This window comes from Dama dama, chromosome 33 (assembly GCF_033118175.1).
Source record: "Dama dama isolate Ldn47 chromosome 33, ASM3311817v1, whole genome shotgun sequence".
Lineage (NCBI taxonomy): Eukaryota > Metazoa > Chordata > Mammalia > Artiodactyla > Cervidae > Dama > Dama dama.
The window spans coordinates 63,840,219-63,858,467 of record NC_083713.1 but is presented as its reverse complement, the minus strand read 5'-3'; the positions used below and the strand labels follow the sequence as shown (position 1 = coordinate 63,858,467).

At 42.5% G+C, this 18,249-nt stretch overlaps 1 protein-coding gene across 8 annotated transcripts in view; it reads left to right on the top strand.

The window, feature by feature from the left end:
- The window catches only part of MGAT5 (alpha-1,6-mannosylglycoprotein 6-beta-N-acetylglucosaminyltransferase), a 389,158-nt gene that overhangs the window by 346,220 nt on the left and 24,689 nt on the right, over window positions 1-18,249 (top strand). For all 8 annotated transcript variants that reach the window (XM_061135085.1, XM_061135082.1, XM_061135078.1 and 5 more), the window contains 2 exons: window positions 7,326-7,442; window positions 15,146-15,220. In XM_061135085.1, the coding sequence (XP_060991068.1) occupies window positions 7,326-7,442; window positions 15,146-15,220 (192 nt within the window). The remainder of the gene's footprint in view (window positions 1-7,325; window positions 7,443-15,145; window positions 15,221-18,249) is intronic.

The following is an 18,249-nucleotide window of genomic DNA, read 5'->3' as shown; positions in this document are numbered from 1 at the left end:
TGGCCAGATAACCTCTGACAAAGGTTAATGGGCTGTGTCAGTGAGAGAGTGTGTGTGTGTGTGCACGCGCGCGTGCGTGTTTGCCTTCTTTTTCCTTCTGCTAATATTATGAATTTGAATTCTTCATTTTGGAGGGGCGAGGGGGAGGTCATTCCTCAGGACTATTTAATGCTCAACAGTGTTTGGACTTCACATGCTGTGGGAGGCACCAGGGCACAGATCAGGAACCTTCAGCCTTATTCTTTAAGAACTTATTCTTTGGAAAATTTCGAAAAGATACTCTCCAGCAGTGAGAACATCTCAATTTAGGCATCTGTGCTTTAGCCTATGACTGATTTTGAAACTTTGGAGCTCTGGGGAAAAAGTGTGGGTTATCAAGTCATTCCTCTGTTTTCATTTGAGTGTAGGAAACCTGTGAAGTTCTATGTCTGCCTAAATTGGATAATTATTTGTGATTTTCAGTATTTTTTTCCACTTTTTGCAATAAATTATACACAATGAAAAATTATGATTTTAACCTTTTTTGAGTGGGCAGTTCACTGGAATTCAGCACATTTGCAATATCATGTAATCATCACCACTCACTACTATCTTTTAACATTTATTGTTCCAAACAAGAACTCTGTACATTACTAATAATGCCCCATTCTCCATTCCCCTAGCCCTGAATAAAATAGTAACCACTACCCTACTTTCTGTCTCTTACCTCTCCTAGGTACCTAATATAGGTGGAATCTTGCAGCATTTGTCCTTTTCTGACTGGCTTATGTCACTAAGCGGGTCTTCAAGGTTAATTCATGTTGTAGCATGTGTCAGAATCTTGTTCCTCTTTAAGGCTGAATAGTACTTCATTGTATGAATGGACCACATTTTATGTATCCATTCATCTGTTTATGGACACTTGGGTTGTTTCCATTTCTTGTCTGTTACAAATAATGCTGCTGTGAACGCGGGCATACAGGTATCTGTCTGAATCCTTGCTTTCAGTTCTTTGTGGTATATATACCTATGGGCAGAATTGTTGGAACTTGCTTTTTATTTATTTTGAAATAATTTCAGTCTTATGGAAAAGTTGCAAAAATAGTACAGAGTTTGGTTATGTGCTTCAGGCAGCTTCCACTAATGGCAACATATTATAAAACTACAGTGTAATTGTCACAACCAAGAAATTAACATTGGTACCCTAGCATTATCTAAGCTACAGACTTTGTTTGGATTTCACTAGTTTTTCCACGAACATCCCTTTTCTGGTGCAGAATCCCACATGGGCTTTACTTGTCGTGTCTCATTAGTCTCCTCCAAGCTGTGACAGTTCTTTAATCTTTTACTGTCATTTATGACCTCGACATTTTTGAGTACCAGTCAGTGATTCTAAACACTGTCCCTCAATTTAGATTTGACTGGTGTTTTCTCCTGATTAGTTTAAGGTTAGACATTTTTGGCAAGAATCCTGCAGAAGTGATGTGACCTCAGTGTATCATATCAGGGGGCTAGTGATGTCAGTGTCTTGTTACTGATGATGTAACCTTGATCACTTGGTCAAGGTCATGTTTGCCAGCTTTTCTCCACTGTGAAGTTACTAATTTTTTCTATTTTGGGGGGAAGTACTTTGAAACCATGCAAATATCCTCCAACTCCTTTTTTTTTTTTTTTAATTTTTTAATTGAAGGATAATTGCTTTACAGAATTTTCCAGTTTTCTGTCTTACATCAACAAGAATCAGCCATAGGTACACCCATGTCCCTTCCCTCTCAGACCTCCCTCCCATCTCTCGCCCCACCCTACCCTTCAGCCTGTTGTAGATCCTCCAACTTTTGACCATTTATTTTTACCATGTGTCAGTAGATCTTGCTTGCAACCATTATTACAGTGGTATTCTAATGGTGATTTTTCCATCATCTTAATTTTTTTTTTTTTAAGTGCGTGGAAAGCAAAGAAACCCATCTCTTCTTATTGCAGTTTCTATATACAAGCCTTTGGGAAATGAGTTATCAAAAGTGTTTTAGATTGGTACCTTCTAGATCATTAGAATTAGATAATAATTTACATTTTGATTCATGAAGATTTTGATAGCACTGTGTTGCAACTGACTACTTTTTCCTGGGAAAAAAAAAATGTAGGCCCCCCTCTTAAACACAATCTAACCCTTTCCCAGTGTGTGATGTGATGTAATGTGATGATACATAGATCAGATCAGCCAGGCTGCAGTTGCTGAGTGTGTTCATCCTGTCAGTTGTATTCCTTTAGTAATTTACTTCTTTTTTGAGATGATAGAGGGTTTTCATCCTTCACAGCATAAAAAGGGAATAGGTGTTGGAGCTGTCGCCCAGGCATTTGGTTCCTCCTGTTCCTTCACATGGTCCCACCAGTGCTGGAATGAGACCCAAGTTAGAGTGGCACTGGCGGAGCCTTTCAATAGCTGCTCAACGAGTGATCTCCCACAGGTGACTCCATCAGCCATGGGCCCCCACAGGAGGGCTGGGAGGCAGAGGTCAGCTGACAGATGTTCACTGTATCCCCACAGGGTCTGTGGTACTAAGTTACTACATTAAGGGAACTTATCAAGACACATTTCCTGTTCCCAGGAGCTCAGACTGATTTGGGAATGATGCTTAATCAATGGGAATGTGTAAGGAAATAACTGAGTACATTAAAGAAGTCTAGTTAACTTGGAGTGTTGCCAGGTGGTGGGTAGGCTGGGTTAGCTGAGATGGGGATGGTGGAGGAGCTGTGCTTTAAGGGAAAAGAAGAGGTGGGTTTTGAGTTTGAGAAACATGAATGTTGATGAGTTGGAGGGAAACCCCAAGCAGGTCACTTTGCTTTATGCAGGAGGGCAGGTTCCATCTGATGTCCATTTCCTTCTCTGCTGGAGACGGTGCAGAGAGCAGGCTGATAGCCAGCGACGTGACTCAGCTTTGAGAGGAGCCAGTGAACCTGACCTCATGGACACGTGGGCCACTGCACTCTGCTCTTTCAGCTCACAGAATCCCCCTGATCAAAGATGCTTTTAGTGCCCACTTCGGCAGCACATATACCAAAGATGCTTTTAATTGGGAAAGAGCTATCAACACTTGTACAGATTTCTAAGGGTCAAGAATCCCTAGAAGGGGAAAAAAAAAAAAAGAATCCCTAGAAGGTATCATTTTTTTCCCCCTCAACAAATTGAAAAATTCTAACCGAAGCGTATATAATTGCATAGCCATCTTTTTGTGCCCTAGCTAATCTTTTGCGCTAAGCAACAATTGATCCATATAAATGCATCATATAAATTATATCTATGTCTCTTCTTTGCCTTCATTTGAAGAGAAGTCTAAATTTTTCTTAGTATTTAGGGGGGAAAAAGCTTTGTTTTTATTTTTGCATTGGACCCATTTTTATTTTTTGGCGGCATGTGGGCTCTTTGTTGCTCCACAGGGGCTTCTCTCTACTTGCTGCGTGCAGGCTTCTCTTGTTTTGGAACACAGGCTCTAGACCTTATGGGCTCCATCACCCTGAGACATGTGGGATCTTAGTTCCCCAACCAGGGATTGAACTGATATCCCCTTCATTGGACCCCTTTTTAAAACCATACTCTGCATACTTAGGAAAAGAAGTTCCATGTGCCTTAAGTATAGTGTGGTTGGTTCAAGTTATACTTTAATATGAATTGTATTTTAATCTTTATATTGGGAAACATATTAGCAGGTTCTTGATCATTATTCTCACATTTTATAAGCCATTGGAAATTCTCTGGCTCCAGGGTTTCCTCTTCCACAAAGAGAACTCATGTTCTTCCTGGAGATTTAATGGCCACTCTGAAATAATGTCTCATAGTTAATAAGATTTTCATGACTTTTACAAACTATATACTTCAGTAAACATACTAATGGATATACAACGAAGTGTCTCAAACCAGATGGTTCTCAATAAATTAACAAGGAGGAGTGTAACATTCAGATGGGGAATAAGGCATCACAGAAAGCCTTACTCATAAAATTAAGTAACCCTCCATAAATGTAAATGAACATGATAATAATGGCTCAGCATTTCGTATCTTCTAAGTGCTTAGAGCAACCTTGTAAATAAGCAGGGACCTTAAGAGTCAGAGGGGAGACAGACTGCTAAGTAGTGACATTGACGGCAACTTTCATTTACCCTGATTCAATTGGAAGAATTAATTAGTTGGTTCTCCAGGTCACAAAATGAAAATGGTGTGACGTTTTGCTCAGCTTCAGGGAAGGTCTTATACAGACATACATTCAGTCCTGCAATTTTTCTTTTTTTAGGTTAGAAAGTTTTTAAAAAATGATGAAAAGGCTGGTGTTTACATTGAGCTTCTTTTGGTCTTTGTTTTAAGAACTCAGGAGCATCTTTTAAAATTGTCATCTTCGTTTTTTGTCAAAAGGTAAAAAGTTGTTGAAGGATCTGGATTTGAATCTGCTCTGTTGCTTTCTGGCTATGTAGTCCTGATGAATTTTAAACCCCTCTAAACCTGAGAATCCTCACTGTTATACGGGAAACCTGATAATAATGTCTGCATGGGTGATGAGCACAGTGCCTGGCCCAACGAGGGGCTTCGGTGATATGTGCTCAATCTACAATATGTGCTGAAAAAAAAGAAAAGGATGTTCCCCCAGCTCTAAGACCCTGCAGTCACTCTCCTTTCACTGAGCACACAGATGAGCAAAAAGAAGAGGGTGCGTGTCAGATGGATGGGGAACTGCAGGCTAGCAAGAGGTGTGACTCTGGCAGAGGCAAAAATAAAACCTAGGATCCCTGCATCTAGAAGCGTATGAGTGGGGGCCAGCGAAGGCTCAGTAATTTATCTTCTGCCCCCTTCCCCACCACCAACTATTGCCTGCACACCATTCATGTGGTAAGGCACAAAGAAGAGTGATCAAAAGCAAGATGGAGAGCTGCCCATTGAATCCTCCAGTTCTCTGAGTATACTGGGGTCTGAAGGAGAAAAGAGAACCAGCCCCTTCTTTTACGTGTATTATTACATCTACTTTTCTGTCCTGAAATGAATTCATAAACAGTATGCCCTGCTAACATATATAATTTTTTAAAAGGCTGATTCTCTAACTCTAATATGAAAGAGAAATAAAAGGAAAACACTGTGCAGAAAGGTAGAAGATATTTTGTGTATACACAGTCCAGAAATGCTATCCCATACCCACGAAAAAGCACCCTGGAAGGCAGCAGTGGTGTCTCTGCCTCCTTACAGTGAATATGTTTGTATTTAAGAGGAATAAGACCTTGAGTTGAAGCTGGTCAGCCCTTTTTGCTTATCATTGCCGTCAGGAAAGAGAAGCTAAATAGAAAGGTGCCTACGCATAGATACACAGATATACACAATTAGCATTACTGTGAAAGCTTCAAATATGGACTAGTTAGGGTACATTGTCCTGGAGACCCAGCGCTTCTGGGTGGCATTGACTTTACAGCCATGATTTTTCTGAAACAATAATGACTCGTTGGTGAAATTTGAATAAAACAGAGCACAAAGGCTCTTTGATTTACATAGGCAGTTATGTTCCTGGAAAACTCAATGTGTGTTCAAATTGTGCCAAAGAGTGGATTCTGTGAACCCACATGAGAGTGGGGAGGCATGTGAAGGTCTGTGGGGAGTGGACAGCTCTGCCCCATGCAGGACTGTTATCCCATCTCAAGGCATCTGGCATCCTTGGTCCTCAGCCAGGGACTAGGAAAGCACCCGCTGACTCAAGAACTGAACATGTGCTCACAGAGTCTAGAATGCTGTCTTTATATCACACCGTTATAGGGATAGAAGAATAAAGGTGGGAATGAGTTTGAGGGGTAAATTTAGTTTTCTTAAAAACTGGATTTTTCGAGAGCTGGGAGTTACCAATATTCCTCTTTGGTCGCCCTTTGTTTTCAAAATAAAACCTCCTTTAGAACAAAAGCTGCCTTTCCTGGCTTTTCTGATCACACATTGTCTTTATGACTGTTAAGTTTCCGATGTTCTGCTAATGATTATTCCAAAAATTCTGTTTTTCCTGGTTTTCTTGTTTCTCTATTTGTCGCCTTTCAGATGTGCCATTACGTATCCCTTTATGACTTTAAAACCTGTAATGACTTTATTGTAATTTTATCATGTTTATCTGTCCTAACCAGTATTTTATAATAGATACTAGTTCCATCTAGGTGATTTTCAGGACTGGGCTATAATTGAGGAAATAATGTTCATTATTTCTTGGTGTGATTTGAGGGACTGAGCAGCCACTTGTAACAGCCTCCACATCACCTGGTTATGACACTGTAACTCTTTCTTCCAAATGGTATTCAGGGTATGGAGCATCACTGGACCTGCCCTGTGGGTCTTAGGCAGGGCCATGACCCACATCTCACTCTCCAGGGACCCCCGGATGCCTAGGATCCCCTCTAAAGTGCCCAGGATCCAGGCCCAGAGAGTCTAAGACAGCCTGGCTATGTGTCTTTTTTTTTTAATATATATATTTTTTAATTAAAAAAATATTTTTTCTCTGCCTGAGACAGGTCTCAGTTACAGTACTCTGGATTGTTGGTCTTCGTTGTGTTAACATCTTACATGTCACAGTCTTTTAATTGTGACATGCAAACTCAGTTGTGGCATGTGGGATCTAGTTCCCTGACCAGAGACTGAACCCCAGGTCCCCTGCATTGGGAGCCTGAAGTCTTAGCCACTGGACCACCAGGGAAGTCCCCATGTGTCTTTTTAAATGTCCCACGTGAACCTGATGGTCACCCACAGGCTCTAGGGGTGCTACCAGCCGGGCACACCAACAGCCTTGGTTTCCTTACCTGAACCCGTCGGTGCTGTGTGTGCGAATCCAGAGGGTATGCATATCCAGTCCTGACCTAGGAGGGCCCAGTGGATGTCCTGCTGGGTCAAAAACAGAGAAGCTAAGGAGCCCTCCCCCATTTATTATTATCTGTTTATGGGGTTGACTTGGCTTCCCAGGTGACGCAGTGGTAAAGAACCCATCTGCCAGTGCAGGAGAGGTAAGAGGCGCAGGTTTGATCCCTAAGTCAGGAAGATCCCCTGGAGGAGGGCATGGCAACCCACTCCAGTATTCTTGCCTGGAGAATCCCATGGACAGAGGAGCCTGGCAGGCTATAGTCCATCGGGTCGCAAAGAGTTGGACACGAATGAAGCGAGTTAGCTTGCATGCATGCTTATGGGGTGCTTAGGAGGTTTCCATTGTCAGGAGGAAGAACAGAAAATGACTTGTTACCTACACAAGTCCAAGTCTGAATCATAAAAAGCATTACACTTCACCTGGCACAGAAGGCTGAAAAAAGTCAATGTTTGTGAGACTGAAGTTCTGTTTTTCCTTTTCCAGCTGACGTCACAGCATCCTTATGCTGAAGTTTTCATCGGCCGGCCACATGTTTGGACCGTTGACCTTGGCAATCAGGAGGAGGTCGAGGATGCCGTGAAAGCGATTTTAAGTCAGAAGGTTGTTTCTTTTATTCCCTCTTCTCCATTGGTAATGTGAACGGGATGGTGTGGAAAGCATCCCAGGCGCTTCGTTTGAGTAGTTAGAACATTTCCATGTCAGCTTAACTCTGGCATTAGAAAACAGTCCAGTTGAAGGGCTGGCCTGCGGATTTGGTGGATGTTCCATGACGTGGAAATGGAGCTGGTGTCCAGATGAGTGCGGATTCTGCACATCTTTTGACATGACTCCTGGGTCCCATGAACGGTAGTAGGAGCTTGAATTGTTACTTGAGTCTTTGACCTAATTACGTAGCTCTCCTAAAGATCATAAAAGATAGTCCTGCTCCCCTGCAAAAAAAAAAAAAGTGAGAAGGATAAGGAATAATTAAGGAATTACTGGGAAATGTTTTTCTATAGCATCTATTTATTTGGCTTTTCTACCTATGCATCTTATAGAATTTTATATAAGAAACTAACTTCTCTGGACTTTTCCTGATCAGTTCAGCATCATGTATTAAATACCTACTGTATGCAGAGCACTTTCTGAACCACTGTAGGGGATGCTTACTTCATAAACATAAAGGAGGCTGGTTCCACCTAAGATCCAACGGCACCCCCTCGGGCAGTTACTTAACCTCTGAGCCTCAGTTTCCTCATCCTTTGTGAAGGATAGTTTCATCTGCTTTACAGGTGCTTGAGAAGATTCAATGAGACAATGAATATAAAGTGCTTAAAGGTAATGTCAGCATCATAATTAACATTTAGTCAGTAGTATGAAGTCAGTCCCAGGTGGCGCTAATGTAAAGAACTCACCTGCCAATGCAGGAGACATGAGAGACATGGGTTTGATCCCTGGGTCAGGAATATCCCCTGGAGAAGTGCATGGCAACCCACTCCAGTATTCTTGCCTTGAGAAACCCATGGACAGAGGAGCCTGGCAAGCTACAGTCCATAGAGTGGCAAAGAGTCGGACAGGACTGAAGTGACTTAGCGCACACGCACACATGAAGTCAATGTTAGTATAACATATGCAATAATATTCTTTTTTATTGAAGTATAATTGATTTACAATGTTGTGTTTCAAGTATACAGCAAAGTGATTAAGTTATCCATATATAAATTCTTTATCATATTTGTTTTCCATTATGGTTTGTAACAAGATATTGGATATAGTTGCCTGTGCTATACAGTAGGACCTGGTTGTTTATCCATCCTATATGTAATGGTTGGCATCAGCTCGCCTCAGCTCCCAATCCAACCCTCCCCTGCCCCCTTTCCCCTGGCAACCAAAAGTCTGTCCGCTATGTCTGTGAGTCTCTTTCTGTTTTGTAGACAAGTTCATTTGCGTTGTATCTTAGATTCCACAAATCAGTGATATCGTACAATGATATGCCTTTATCTGAGGTGCTTCACTTAGTATGATAGTCTGTTGGCTGTTGGTCCGTTCATATAGCTGCAAATGGCATTATTTCATTTTTGTGGCTGAGTAATATTCCAGTGTGTGTGTGTGTGTGTGAGTAACATATATACCACGTCTTCTTTATCCACTCTTCCATCGATGGACATTTAGTTTGTTTCTATGTCACGGCCATTGTAATGCTATAATATTCTTATTTTTGTTAGTGATAGTCTTGATTTTCACTAGATTGTAAGCAACATGGGCAGGAACTGTATCTGTCTCACTGCTGTGTTCTCAGGACCCAGCATAATGTACCTCACAGATGCATGGGAAGCGTGGAGGGAATGAGGATAGATATTTGCAAATCACCACACTAAGGCAAAGGATGTTTGGTGCCAAGACCAACATGCCAGAGATTGAGAAGTGTCTGTCTTCTCTGCTTCTTTTTTTTAATTGAAGCGTAGTTGATTTACAATATCTTGTTAGTTTTCTGTGTACAGAAAAATGATTCAGATATGTGTGTATACTTTTTTTCATATTCTTTTCCATTTTACTCTATTATAGGATATTGAATATAGTGCCCTGTTCTATACAGTATAGGAGCTTGTTGTTTATCTATTTTATATATAGTAGTTTGTCATCTCAAACTCCTAATTTATCCCTCCCCACTCCTTTTTCTCTGGTAACAGTGGGTTTTTCTGTATCTTCTCTGCTGCTTATAAGGACATCAGGAGAATACAACATTGAGTTAAGTCTCAGAGGATGAGTGGGGATCTGCAAACCTAAACTGAGAAGTGGGTTCAAGAAGATAAGAGTTGGAGGAACAGTGAGAGTCACGGGGAAGAGTCTAGAAAGGCATGTATGCTGGGAGAAGTCACCAGTTGGCCCATGTAAAGGACCATCTGACCCCTTTGAGAAATAGAATGTGTACCCCACAAGAGCCAATTTCAGCTTCCTGAGAACATCTCCGGGGAACAGGAGCATTCCAGTGTTGTCCATGTCCCTTTAGAGGGACTGTACTTATTGAGCTCTGGGGTGACTGCTCAGAGCTTCCCATCAGTGACGTGTACAATCACATCTCTGCCTCAACAGTTTAGGGCAGAAGTTCCCCAGACCTCTGGTGGCCAAGCCGAGAGATGGCGTGCCTAGTGAGGCTAGCTGCCTCAAGTGTCTGCCACATGTCTGGATCTTCCCCACCAGAGGGGCCTCCTCATAAAGACTGAAAGCTCTTTCTTCAGCCTCAGAGTCCTCTAGGGTGTTAGCTTCGAGAGCTGCCGTAACAAAGAACCACAGCTTGGTGGTTTAAACAACACAAATTTATTCCCTCACAGCCCTGGAGGCTCCAAGTCTAAAGTGAAATGTCGGCAGGGCCATGCGCCCTCTGAAGCCCCTCTTGGAGGGTGCTTCCTTGTCTCATCCACCTTCTGCTGTTCTTGGCTTGTAGCTGCAGCACTTTAACCCCTGTCTCTGTTGTCATGAAATGGTCTCCATACGTGTGTCTCTCTGTCTTCTCCACTTCTTCCAGAGACATCAGTCATATTGGATTAGAAAGAAAGAAAAGAAAAGAAAGTGAAGTCGCTCAGTTGTATCCAACTCTTTGCACCCCATGGACTGTAGCCTACCAGGCTTTTCCATCCATGCGATTTTCCAGGCAAGAGTACCAGAGTGGGCTGCTGTTTCCTTCTACAGGGAATCTTCCCAACCCAGGGACCAAACCCAGGTCTCCCGCATTGCAGGCAGACGCTTTACCCTCTGAGTCACCAGGGAAGCCCTTACTGGATTGGAGGACACCCTAAATCAGTATGACCTCATCTCACTTGATTCTGTCTATTTGCATCTCCAGATAGAGTCCTATTCACAGGGTTAGGACTTCAACATATCTTTTTTGGGGGACAGTTCAACCCACAACACTTAGTTAAGTGTGCATGGCCTCAAAAAGGAGTAGTTCAAAAGTTAATGTACAGACGAAAATCTTGGGTCATAAAGTTCAAAACCTTGTAGCTCATAGATCCGTTTTGTCAGACAGAAATCTCGTAGGAATGCCTGACACATAAAGCAGTGAGTGGGTGCTGAGTTCTATCCACTCCTAAGCGAGGCTCTGTTCACTCCATGGAACATCTACTGTTCCATGTTTTAAAACCCTTTCCCTTGGTGGTTTGAACAACACAGATTTGTTTAAATAATTTTAAACTAAGGACACTTAACTGGTGTGGGGGAGGGTGTTAATTATAATAGATGATATGTAGGGAGAAGCTCTTTCTACACATGTAAAATCTCTCTATACATCTTTATGAGCCTTATCTCATTTAATCCTTCTACAGATAAGAATATTAAGGTTTAAAGAAATTAAGTAATTTACCTAAAATCGCACAACTAGTAAGTAGTAGGACCTGGATAGAAACTAGTATTTTGGCTGGTTTATTAAGATGAAATTTAAGAAGAAAAACAGCATGAAATGAAGTAAAGGAAAAGTTGAGAGTTAGAAAGAGAGATAAAATAAGGGATGAGAGTAATACAAAAACAATTGTCATTATAACCCTTAAGCTTGTTATAAATGTGTCAGAAATTTGGTACCAAGATTTCTCATATTTAATTACAAGATTTTAGGTTACATGACACTCAAAAAAGCAAGAAAACATGACACATCATTAAGAGAGGACTCTGTCAATAAAACCAGACCCAGAGATGATCCAGATGTTGGAATTATCAGACAGAAAATTTTAAATGCTGAGACAAATATATTAAAATGTTTGATGGAAAAAGTGGACAGCATATGTGAACAGATGGGGGATTTCAGCAGAAATGGAAAAAGGAATTTTAAGCCAAATGAAAAAATACTAGAACCGAAGGTACAGATAGTATCAGAAATGAACTCTTTCACTGGATTTATCAGCAGACTGTACACAGCAGAGGAAAATAATCAGTGAACTTGACAGCTTGTTAGTAGAAATTATTGAAATTAGAGAAACAAGATAAAAAGAAGGGGGCATATAAGATGTGTGGAACAACATCAAACAACCTAACTTATGTGTGATGGGAATCTTGGAGGAGAGAATGATCAGAAGAAACATTTGTGAAAAGATGATGGCTAAGAATTTTCTAAAATTGATGAATGACATCAACCTACAGATCCTGGGAGCTCAGTGAAGGCCAAGCAGGATAAAAATGGAGAAAAACACAGTTAGGTACATTGTAGCTGAACTGCCAAAAATGAAAGATAAGGAAAATAATCTTGAAAGCAGCCAGAGAAAAATTTATTACATTCAGGGGAATAACAGTATAAAAGACGACCAACTTCCTATTGTAAATAATGGAGACCATAGAAGATTCCATAGGAGCCAGAATGTGTAGAGTCTTTAAAGAGATCACCATAGGGATTATGGATTTTATTCTAAGTATGATGGGTAGTTTTGAACAGTGGAATGGCATGACCTGTCTTACATTTGAAATCATCAAGAGAAATTACATGAAGTGTCTAACTTAAAATTCTCGACTTAGTAGATAGAGGAGATAAGACTCAACCCGTGGTCTTCTGCCTTCTAAGACCATCTCTCATTGACTGGTGCCAAGCCACCAGTCAGGTGGGGCCATGCAGGGGTTAGCTGATCTCAGATTGCAGTTCCCGTAGAAATCCACACTCTGACTTAGAACGCTGAGTGATGCCAGAGGAGAGAGGACATCGCACAGGAAGGAAGAAGGTAAAGAGGAGAAAATGAAGGACAATGTGGGGGATAGGGACAGTTTCCAAGGCCAGGAGGGACTGCGTGGTGCAGTCTGCAGGCATCCTTCCTGTGGCCATGATTAACAGTCCTTCCACCAGGCGGGATGATCAAACACTCCCCCCTGCTTCTCCATAACTGGCCCTATTTGGAATTCTCAGTGACTGGTGCGGTTTCACATTCCCTTTCATTCCATCCCCCAAAGAGGCCTTGACTTTCCCTGAAGGACTGTTATGCAGAATGCTCGCTCTCTCTCTCTCTCACTGACACACACACACAAAATGTGTGCAACAGATCTAACATCAGAGACTAGCCAAAGCTCAATATTCCTTAAGCTGCAGAGCTTTCCCACACAGAGGGCCCTGTTCCCATCCACAGCAAGATGGCTCATGGAACTTACTGGCAGCGATGGCTTAAGAATATAGTTTCTTTTCTTTTTGACTTTTCCTTTATAGGAAAATTGGTTCCTTATCTTTTAGAACAGTGAACTGGCCACAGAGCAAGCAATGAGTCAGCATCCCTTTGGTTAACCTGGGTTTGGTTGGTAGGGTGACCTAGGAAGAGCCGTTTTTCTGTGTTTATTGCATGAGCTCTTTGAATTAATTCACTTTCATTTCTAATGGATGCCCTTTGGAATATGTAGTATTTTCCTTTGAGTGTTTATGTAGTAAACACTACATATTGTGTTATGTAGTGTTTACCTTTGAGTGAATATGTAGTAAAACCTTTGAGTGTTTAGTATGCTTCCTACTGCATAAATGGATCTGTTGGTGGCATGACACATGGTCACTGAAGTTTGTTTATCTCACTCTAGAAATCCTACTTATCCCTTTATAAATGAAACCGATATGCCAAGTCCTCTATTGTATGTTTTTTGTTCTTATTCCTCCATATATTTTCCAACAAACATGGGGGGAGACATATTTCTAGTCAATTAGAGAAAGCTTCTGGAATCACTCACAGGTTGGTTAAATAAATATTCTTTAAAAGAAAATAAGTATACATTGGGTGTAAAGGACTAGAAAGGGCACAGCAAGTGCAAAAGCTTGAGATGAAAAGATGCAGGCTTGGAAGATGTAAGTCAGTTAAAGGATTTTGTGGTCGTCTGAGGTGAACTATCTAGGGACAAAAGGACCTTAGTTCTTGCAAAATAGTCCTGCCCTGGTATTACAGTACTTATGGCTCTGCCTCTTTTGGAGCTCTCTGGGTGGATGAGGCAGCCATGGCTGTGAGATATGTCATCTAATTGTGTATTCAAAGACACGTTATGAAAGTGACAATGATAGATGATGAAGATTTCGAATGTAATGTATGAATCAACACAGAAAATGGGAGAATATGCCTTGCGCCCAACTGCTTGGCTTCCCCCAGATGAGTATCTTCTCTGTCAGTTTCCCATTTTCATCAGGCTTCACCTCACAGATGTTTTGTCCAGGCCTCCACCCTGCAGATTTGAGATAGGCAAGTGCAGACTTAAGAGGGACGTGGTGAACGTGCCAACTGCTGTTGGGTTCTCTGAAGCTGTAAAAAATTGGATTACTGGTGATTTTCTCCCAAGTGTAATGTCCATTTCAGGTTAATAATGCCAGACGGCTGCCCCTGAAGACACGGACCTCAGAATGTTGGCGTAGGCGGTGCAGAAGTCCAGCCCACTTTTCTTCCCCTTCCGTCAGTATCACAGTGCTGATCAGATTGCCTCCCCCACCCCAGTGAGGCACCTTCTGCATTACTTGCACCCTCAGATAAAGTCCAGGCTCCTTGGGGTAGAAATCTCAAGTCCTTTGTGGAAATCCAGTGAGCTCCTTCCTAGCCTAGCTCATTAGACTCCATGATCCTAATTCTGTCCTCCCACACTCCTTCTTTCAAGTCTAATTTCCCACTACTTGCCTCCCCGGAGAACATCTTCCATATCTTGGCCCTCCCTCAGTGTTGGCTTGCTGAAATCATAGCTGGTCTTAAAAGCCCAACATTAGCAGAAGTTGGCTTTGACCTTCTAGCCTCCTGGAACCCTCTTGCTGAAATCTCTGTGATGCGTCGTCACTGTTTTTTGCTCCGTGAGTTCTTTGGGTACATATTCACCTACTAATACAAAAGTAAGTTTTCTCACTGTCGTGAAATAACTCACCACATGAGGAGAAACATTCACCAGGTGTTTGCTGGTTCCAGCTGAGCCCTGCTTCTCAGCACCAGATACAGCTGATCCGCAGCCATGGATCCTGCCCCATAGATCTTACCTTCCAACAACGGACACTCTGTACCTTTGGTTGGATGCCTTCCATGTGTTAGACCCTGAACTAAGCACTTTACTTTTTCCCTCGATGTAATATTCATCACAGATCCCAAAGAATGGATTTTTCTTATCATCATTTCACACTTGAAGGATCTGAGGCTCAAAGATGGTAGTTAATTTGCTCTGGGCCCCACAGCTGATAAGGAACAGGGAGGTTGTGAAGACAGGTCTGCTAATTTCCAAGATTATATTCTTAGCCCCTCACCTGACTGCCTGCAGGCATTGGCACCTGAGTGTGGGTGAATCAGTGGAGAACTGGGAACAGATTACTTGTCTCGTGTTCTCCTCTTTCATGATCTGTTCTGTTTCTGCAGATTGAGCCATACATGCCGTATGAATTCACATGCGAAGGGATGCTACAGAGAATCAATGCTTTCATCGAAAAACAGGTAAGACTCTCCTAAGTCCGTCTGTCCTCGCCATTCCCTCCCTTCTGGTACCCCAGGTAACCCGTGAACAAGTAAAAGCTCACCATGTTTCTGTGAGATTTTCCTGATTTGGAGGATTCCGCAAGCTAAATGAGGGCTTTTTGAAATTCTAACATGTGAACTGCCATGGTCACCCAGAGGAGTCTGGCTGTTATTGGAGTAAAAATGTTCCTTGTGGGTGGAACGTCAGATGGATACTGAAGGGAGGGACTGGATGGTCAAGATGAAAACCTCCTTCACCATCAGACCTGACCCTTGTCCAGGAACCACACAAAGACTTAGGTGGGGAGGGGGACAGAGAGATGGCTCAGTATGTCAGTGATTCCAAATAGGTAGGACTCTATAGTGGTTTTCAAATGTTTTTAAAAATAGGATTCCTTTTCAAATGAAACTTTACTTGAGATCCAAGTATATAAAACAGATAAAAGCAAAACTTTACTTCCAGAGCTGGGGAGGGCTCCTCGGGTCCCACCACCCCCAACAGGGTTGGGACACTGTGTCTTGTGCTCAGAGAAGTAAAGGCCAAAAGTGCCATTGCCATCGTTTTAAAACATCTTAATTCCTTAGGCTTCAGAAATAGCACAGAGCTAGAAATAGGCAGGCCGAGAGCCCCCATGGGTAGGGGAATATGAGCTCCTTGACCAGATGCGAGAGATGAGGGACTCTGCTTCAAAGCAGAGCATCTTAGTGCAATCAAGAGATCTTGACACGTAGGCAGGGAAGACTCTGAAGGCTGAAAGTAGAAATGGCGTGTTCAGAGTGAAAGCAGGCGTGGACTGTAGGCCACGGCAGGTTTCCAAGGAAAGATTTGAGGCCAGAGACTGTGGTGAGCCAGGGACAGCCCTGAGTGCAGCCGCTGGACGGGGCCAGCCAGAGACAGAGGCTTCAGGGGCCCAGGCCTGATGTTCTGAACGTTTGTTAATGGAAAGAGGGTCTACAGTGCAGCCCTCTCCTGAAGTTCCAGCCCCTCTGCTGAGGCCTTCTGGCTGTATCACTTGGATGTGTTAGTTTCTTCTGCTGCAAAATGAGGATGATACTAGAACCTCAAGCGGCTAATGTGAAAATGAGCTAGTACATATGAAGTGCTTGGAACAAGGCCGACACATATGCTCAATAAAGACACACTATTGCTGTTGCTTATTTAATATACATTGTTATATTATGTGACAATGTTTTCTACAGTAGTATTCATCAGACTTTACCACGATAGCTGAGCACTTGAATCACTATCTCATTCACTCTTTATATGACACTTAACTCAAGAATGACAGTATCATCATCCTGATGGGGGCAGCCCTTTACATACAGACTTTACATCCCAACACATCATCTCATTTATCCTCACAGTAATCCTGGGAGGTAGCAATCATCACCCGTTCTCTGGATAACAAGAACCAAGAGTCTCGGTCGTAGGGCTCAGTCATGGAATCAGGGTTGGATGCTGGCTTGGTTTGAACCCACCCGGGCTTGCGCCAACAGCATTGCTGGAGCCTCAGGCGATGACACTTGTCCCAGAGTTATACTTTCCATCTTCTTTGATCTCAAGAAGCTGCCAGCCCTTCCCAAAGGTGCAGACAGGGATGCGGTGGCCTGTGGCAGTGAGATTTTAACACATCACAGACTTTACTACCTTTCCCGGAGGCTGAGATCTTACCAGGATCCCTGCCAGAACCCACTTCCACCTTTCCTGTCTCAGCTTCCTCTGAGGGAAAATGGTTACTCACTACCACATTGTAAAAAGACATTTTGAATTTTATATCAGAGTGTGGATGATTTACAATACTGTATTAGTTTCAGGTAAACAGCAAAGTGATGAAGTTACGCAGGTGCATTCTTTTTCAGATTGTTTTCCCATGTAGGTTATTACAGACTATTAAGTATAGTTCTCTGTGCTATACAGTGGGTCCTTGTTGATTAGTTTATATATGTATATATTAGTGTGTATATGGCTTCCCTGGTGGCTCAGTTGGTAAAGAATCTGCCTGAAATGCAGGAGATCCGGGTTCAATCCCTGATCGGAAAGATCCCCTGGAGTAGGAAATGGCAACCCACTCCAGTACTCTTGCCTGGAGAATCCCATGGACAGAGGAGCCTGGCGGGCTACAGTCCACGGGGTCGCAAAAAATCAGACACAACTGAGTGACTGTCGCTGTCCCTAGTGTGTGTATGTTAATCCCAAACTCCTAATTTATCCCCCCGACCACCACCACTTTCCTCCTTGGTAACCATAAGCTTGTTTTCTGTTTATTGTCTGTGAGTCCGTTTATGTTTTGTAAAAAAAAAGTTCATTTATATAATTTTTTAGAATCCACATATAAGTGGTATCATATGATATTTGAAAAGACTTTATCATATTTATTTGAAGGCCATCTTTCTTCCCTAAGATTCTTGAATGCCAGCCAGTCCTTAGAAGTTATCATGTGACCCATTCTTTTTAAACCTATGACTAGATTTCCTTTCAAACAGGAAGGTCTATTTGTTCCCCAAATAGACCTTGTTAAATGGTCAGTGATGCAGGGCCACACCCAGTTTGGTCCCCTTGACATCCAAGTGCCTAGCCCTCTGCCTGGCAGGGAGAAGGTGCACAAACCTGAAAGAATGATTAAATGAATGAGGAGGGTAATGAGTGTGTGTGCATTTCATTCCTGTGTGCCAAGATCCAAGAGGCTCAGCTGAACCCTAATGACTCAGAGAGACAATTAATAAAATTATCTCCTACAAAACATGCTCATAAAATTGCCCTTTCACACTTCTCCTGGGTAGAGTTTCTTCTGCAGAGCTCTGCAGCTCACAGAAACCCAGGAGTTTCTTTTCTGCCTGCTGTTATTCATGCATCTGCTCTGGATTTGTCAACTGGAGGGGACTGCAGACTGTGCCCGGAGTTGGGGAAGAAGAGGTGTCAAAGGATGAGTCCCTGTCCTCAAGTAGCTTCAAGGTCAGGATGATAGGCAGTGCTGCTGCCAGTGATTACACCTGTCACAGCGACTAGC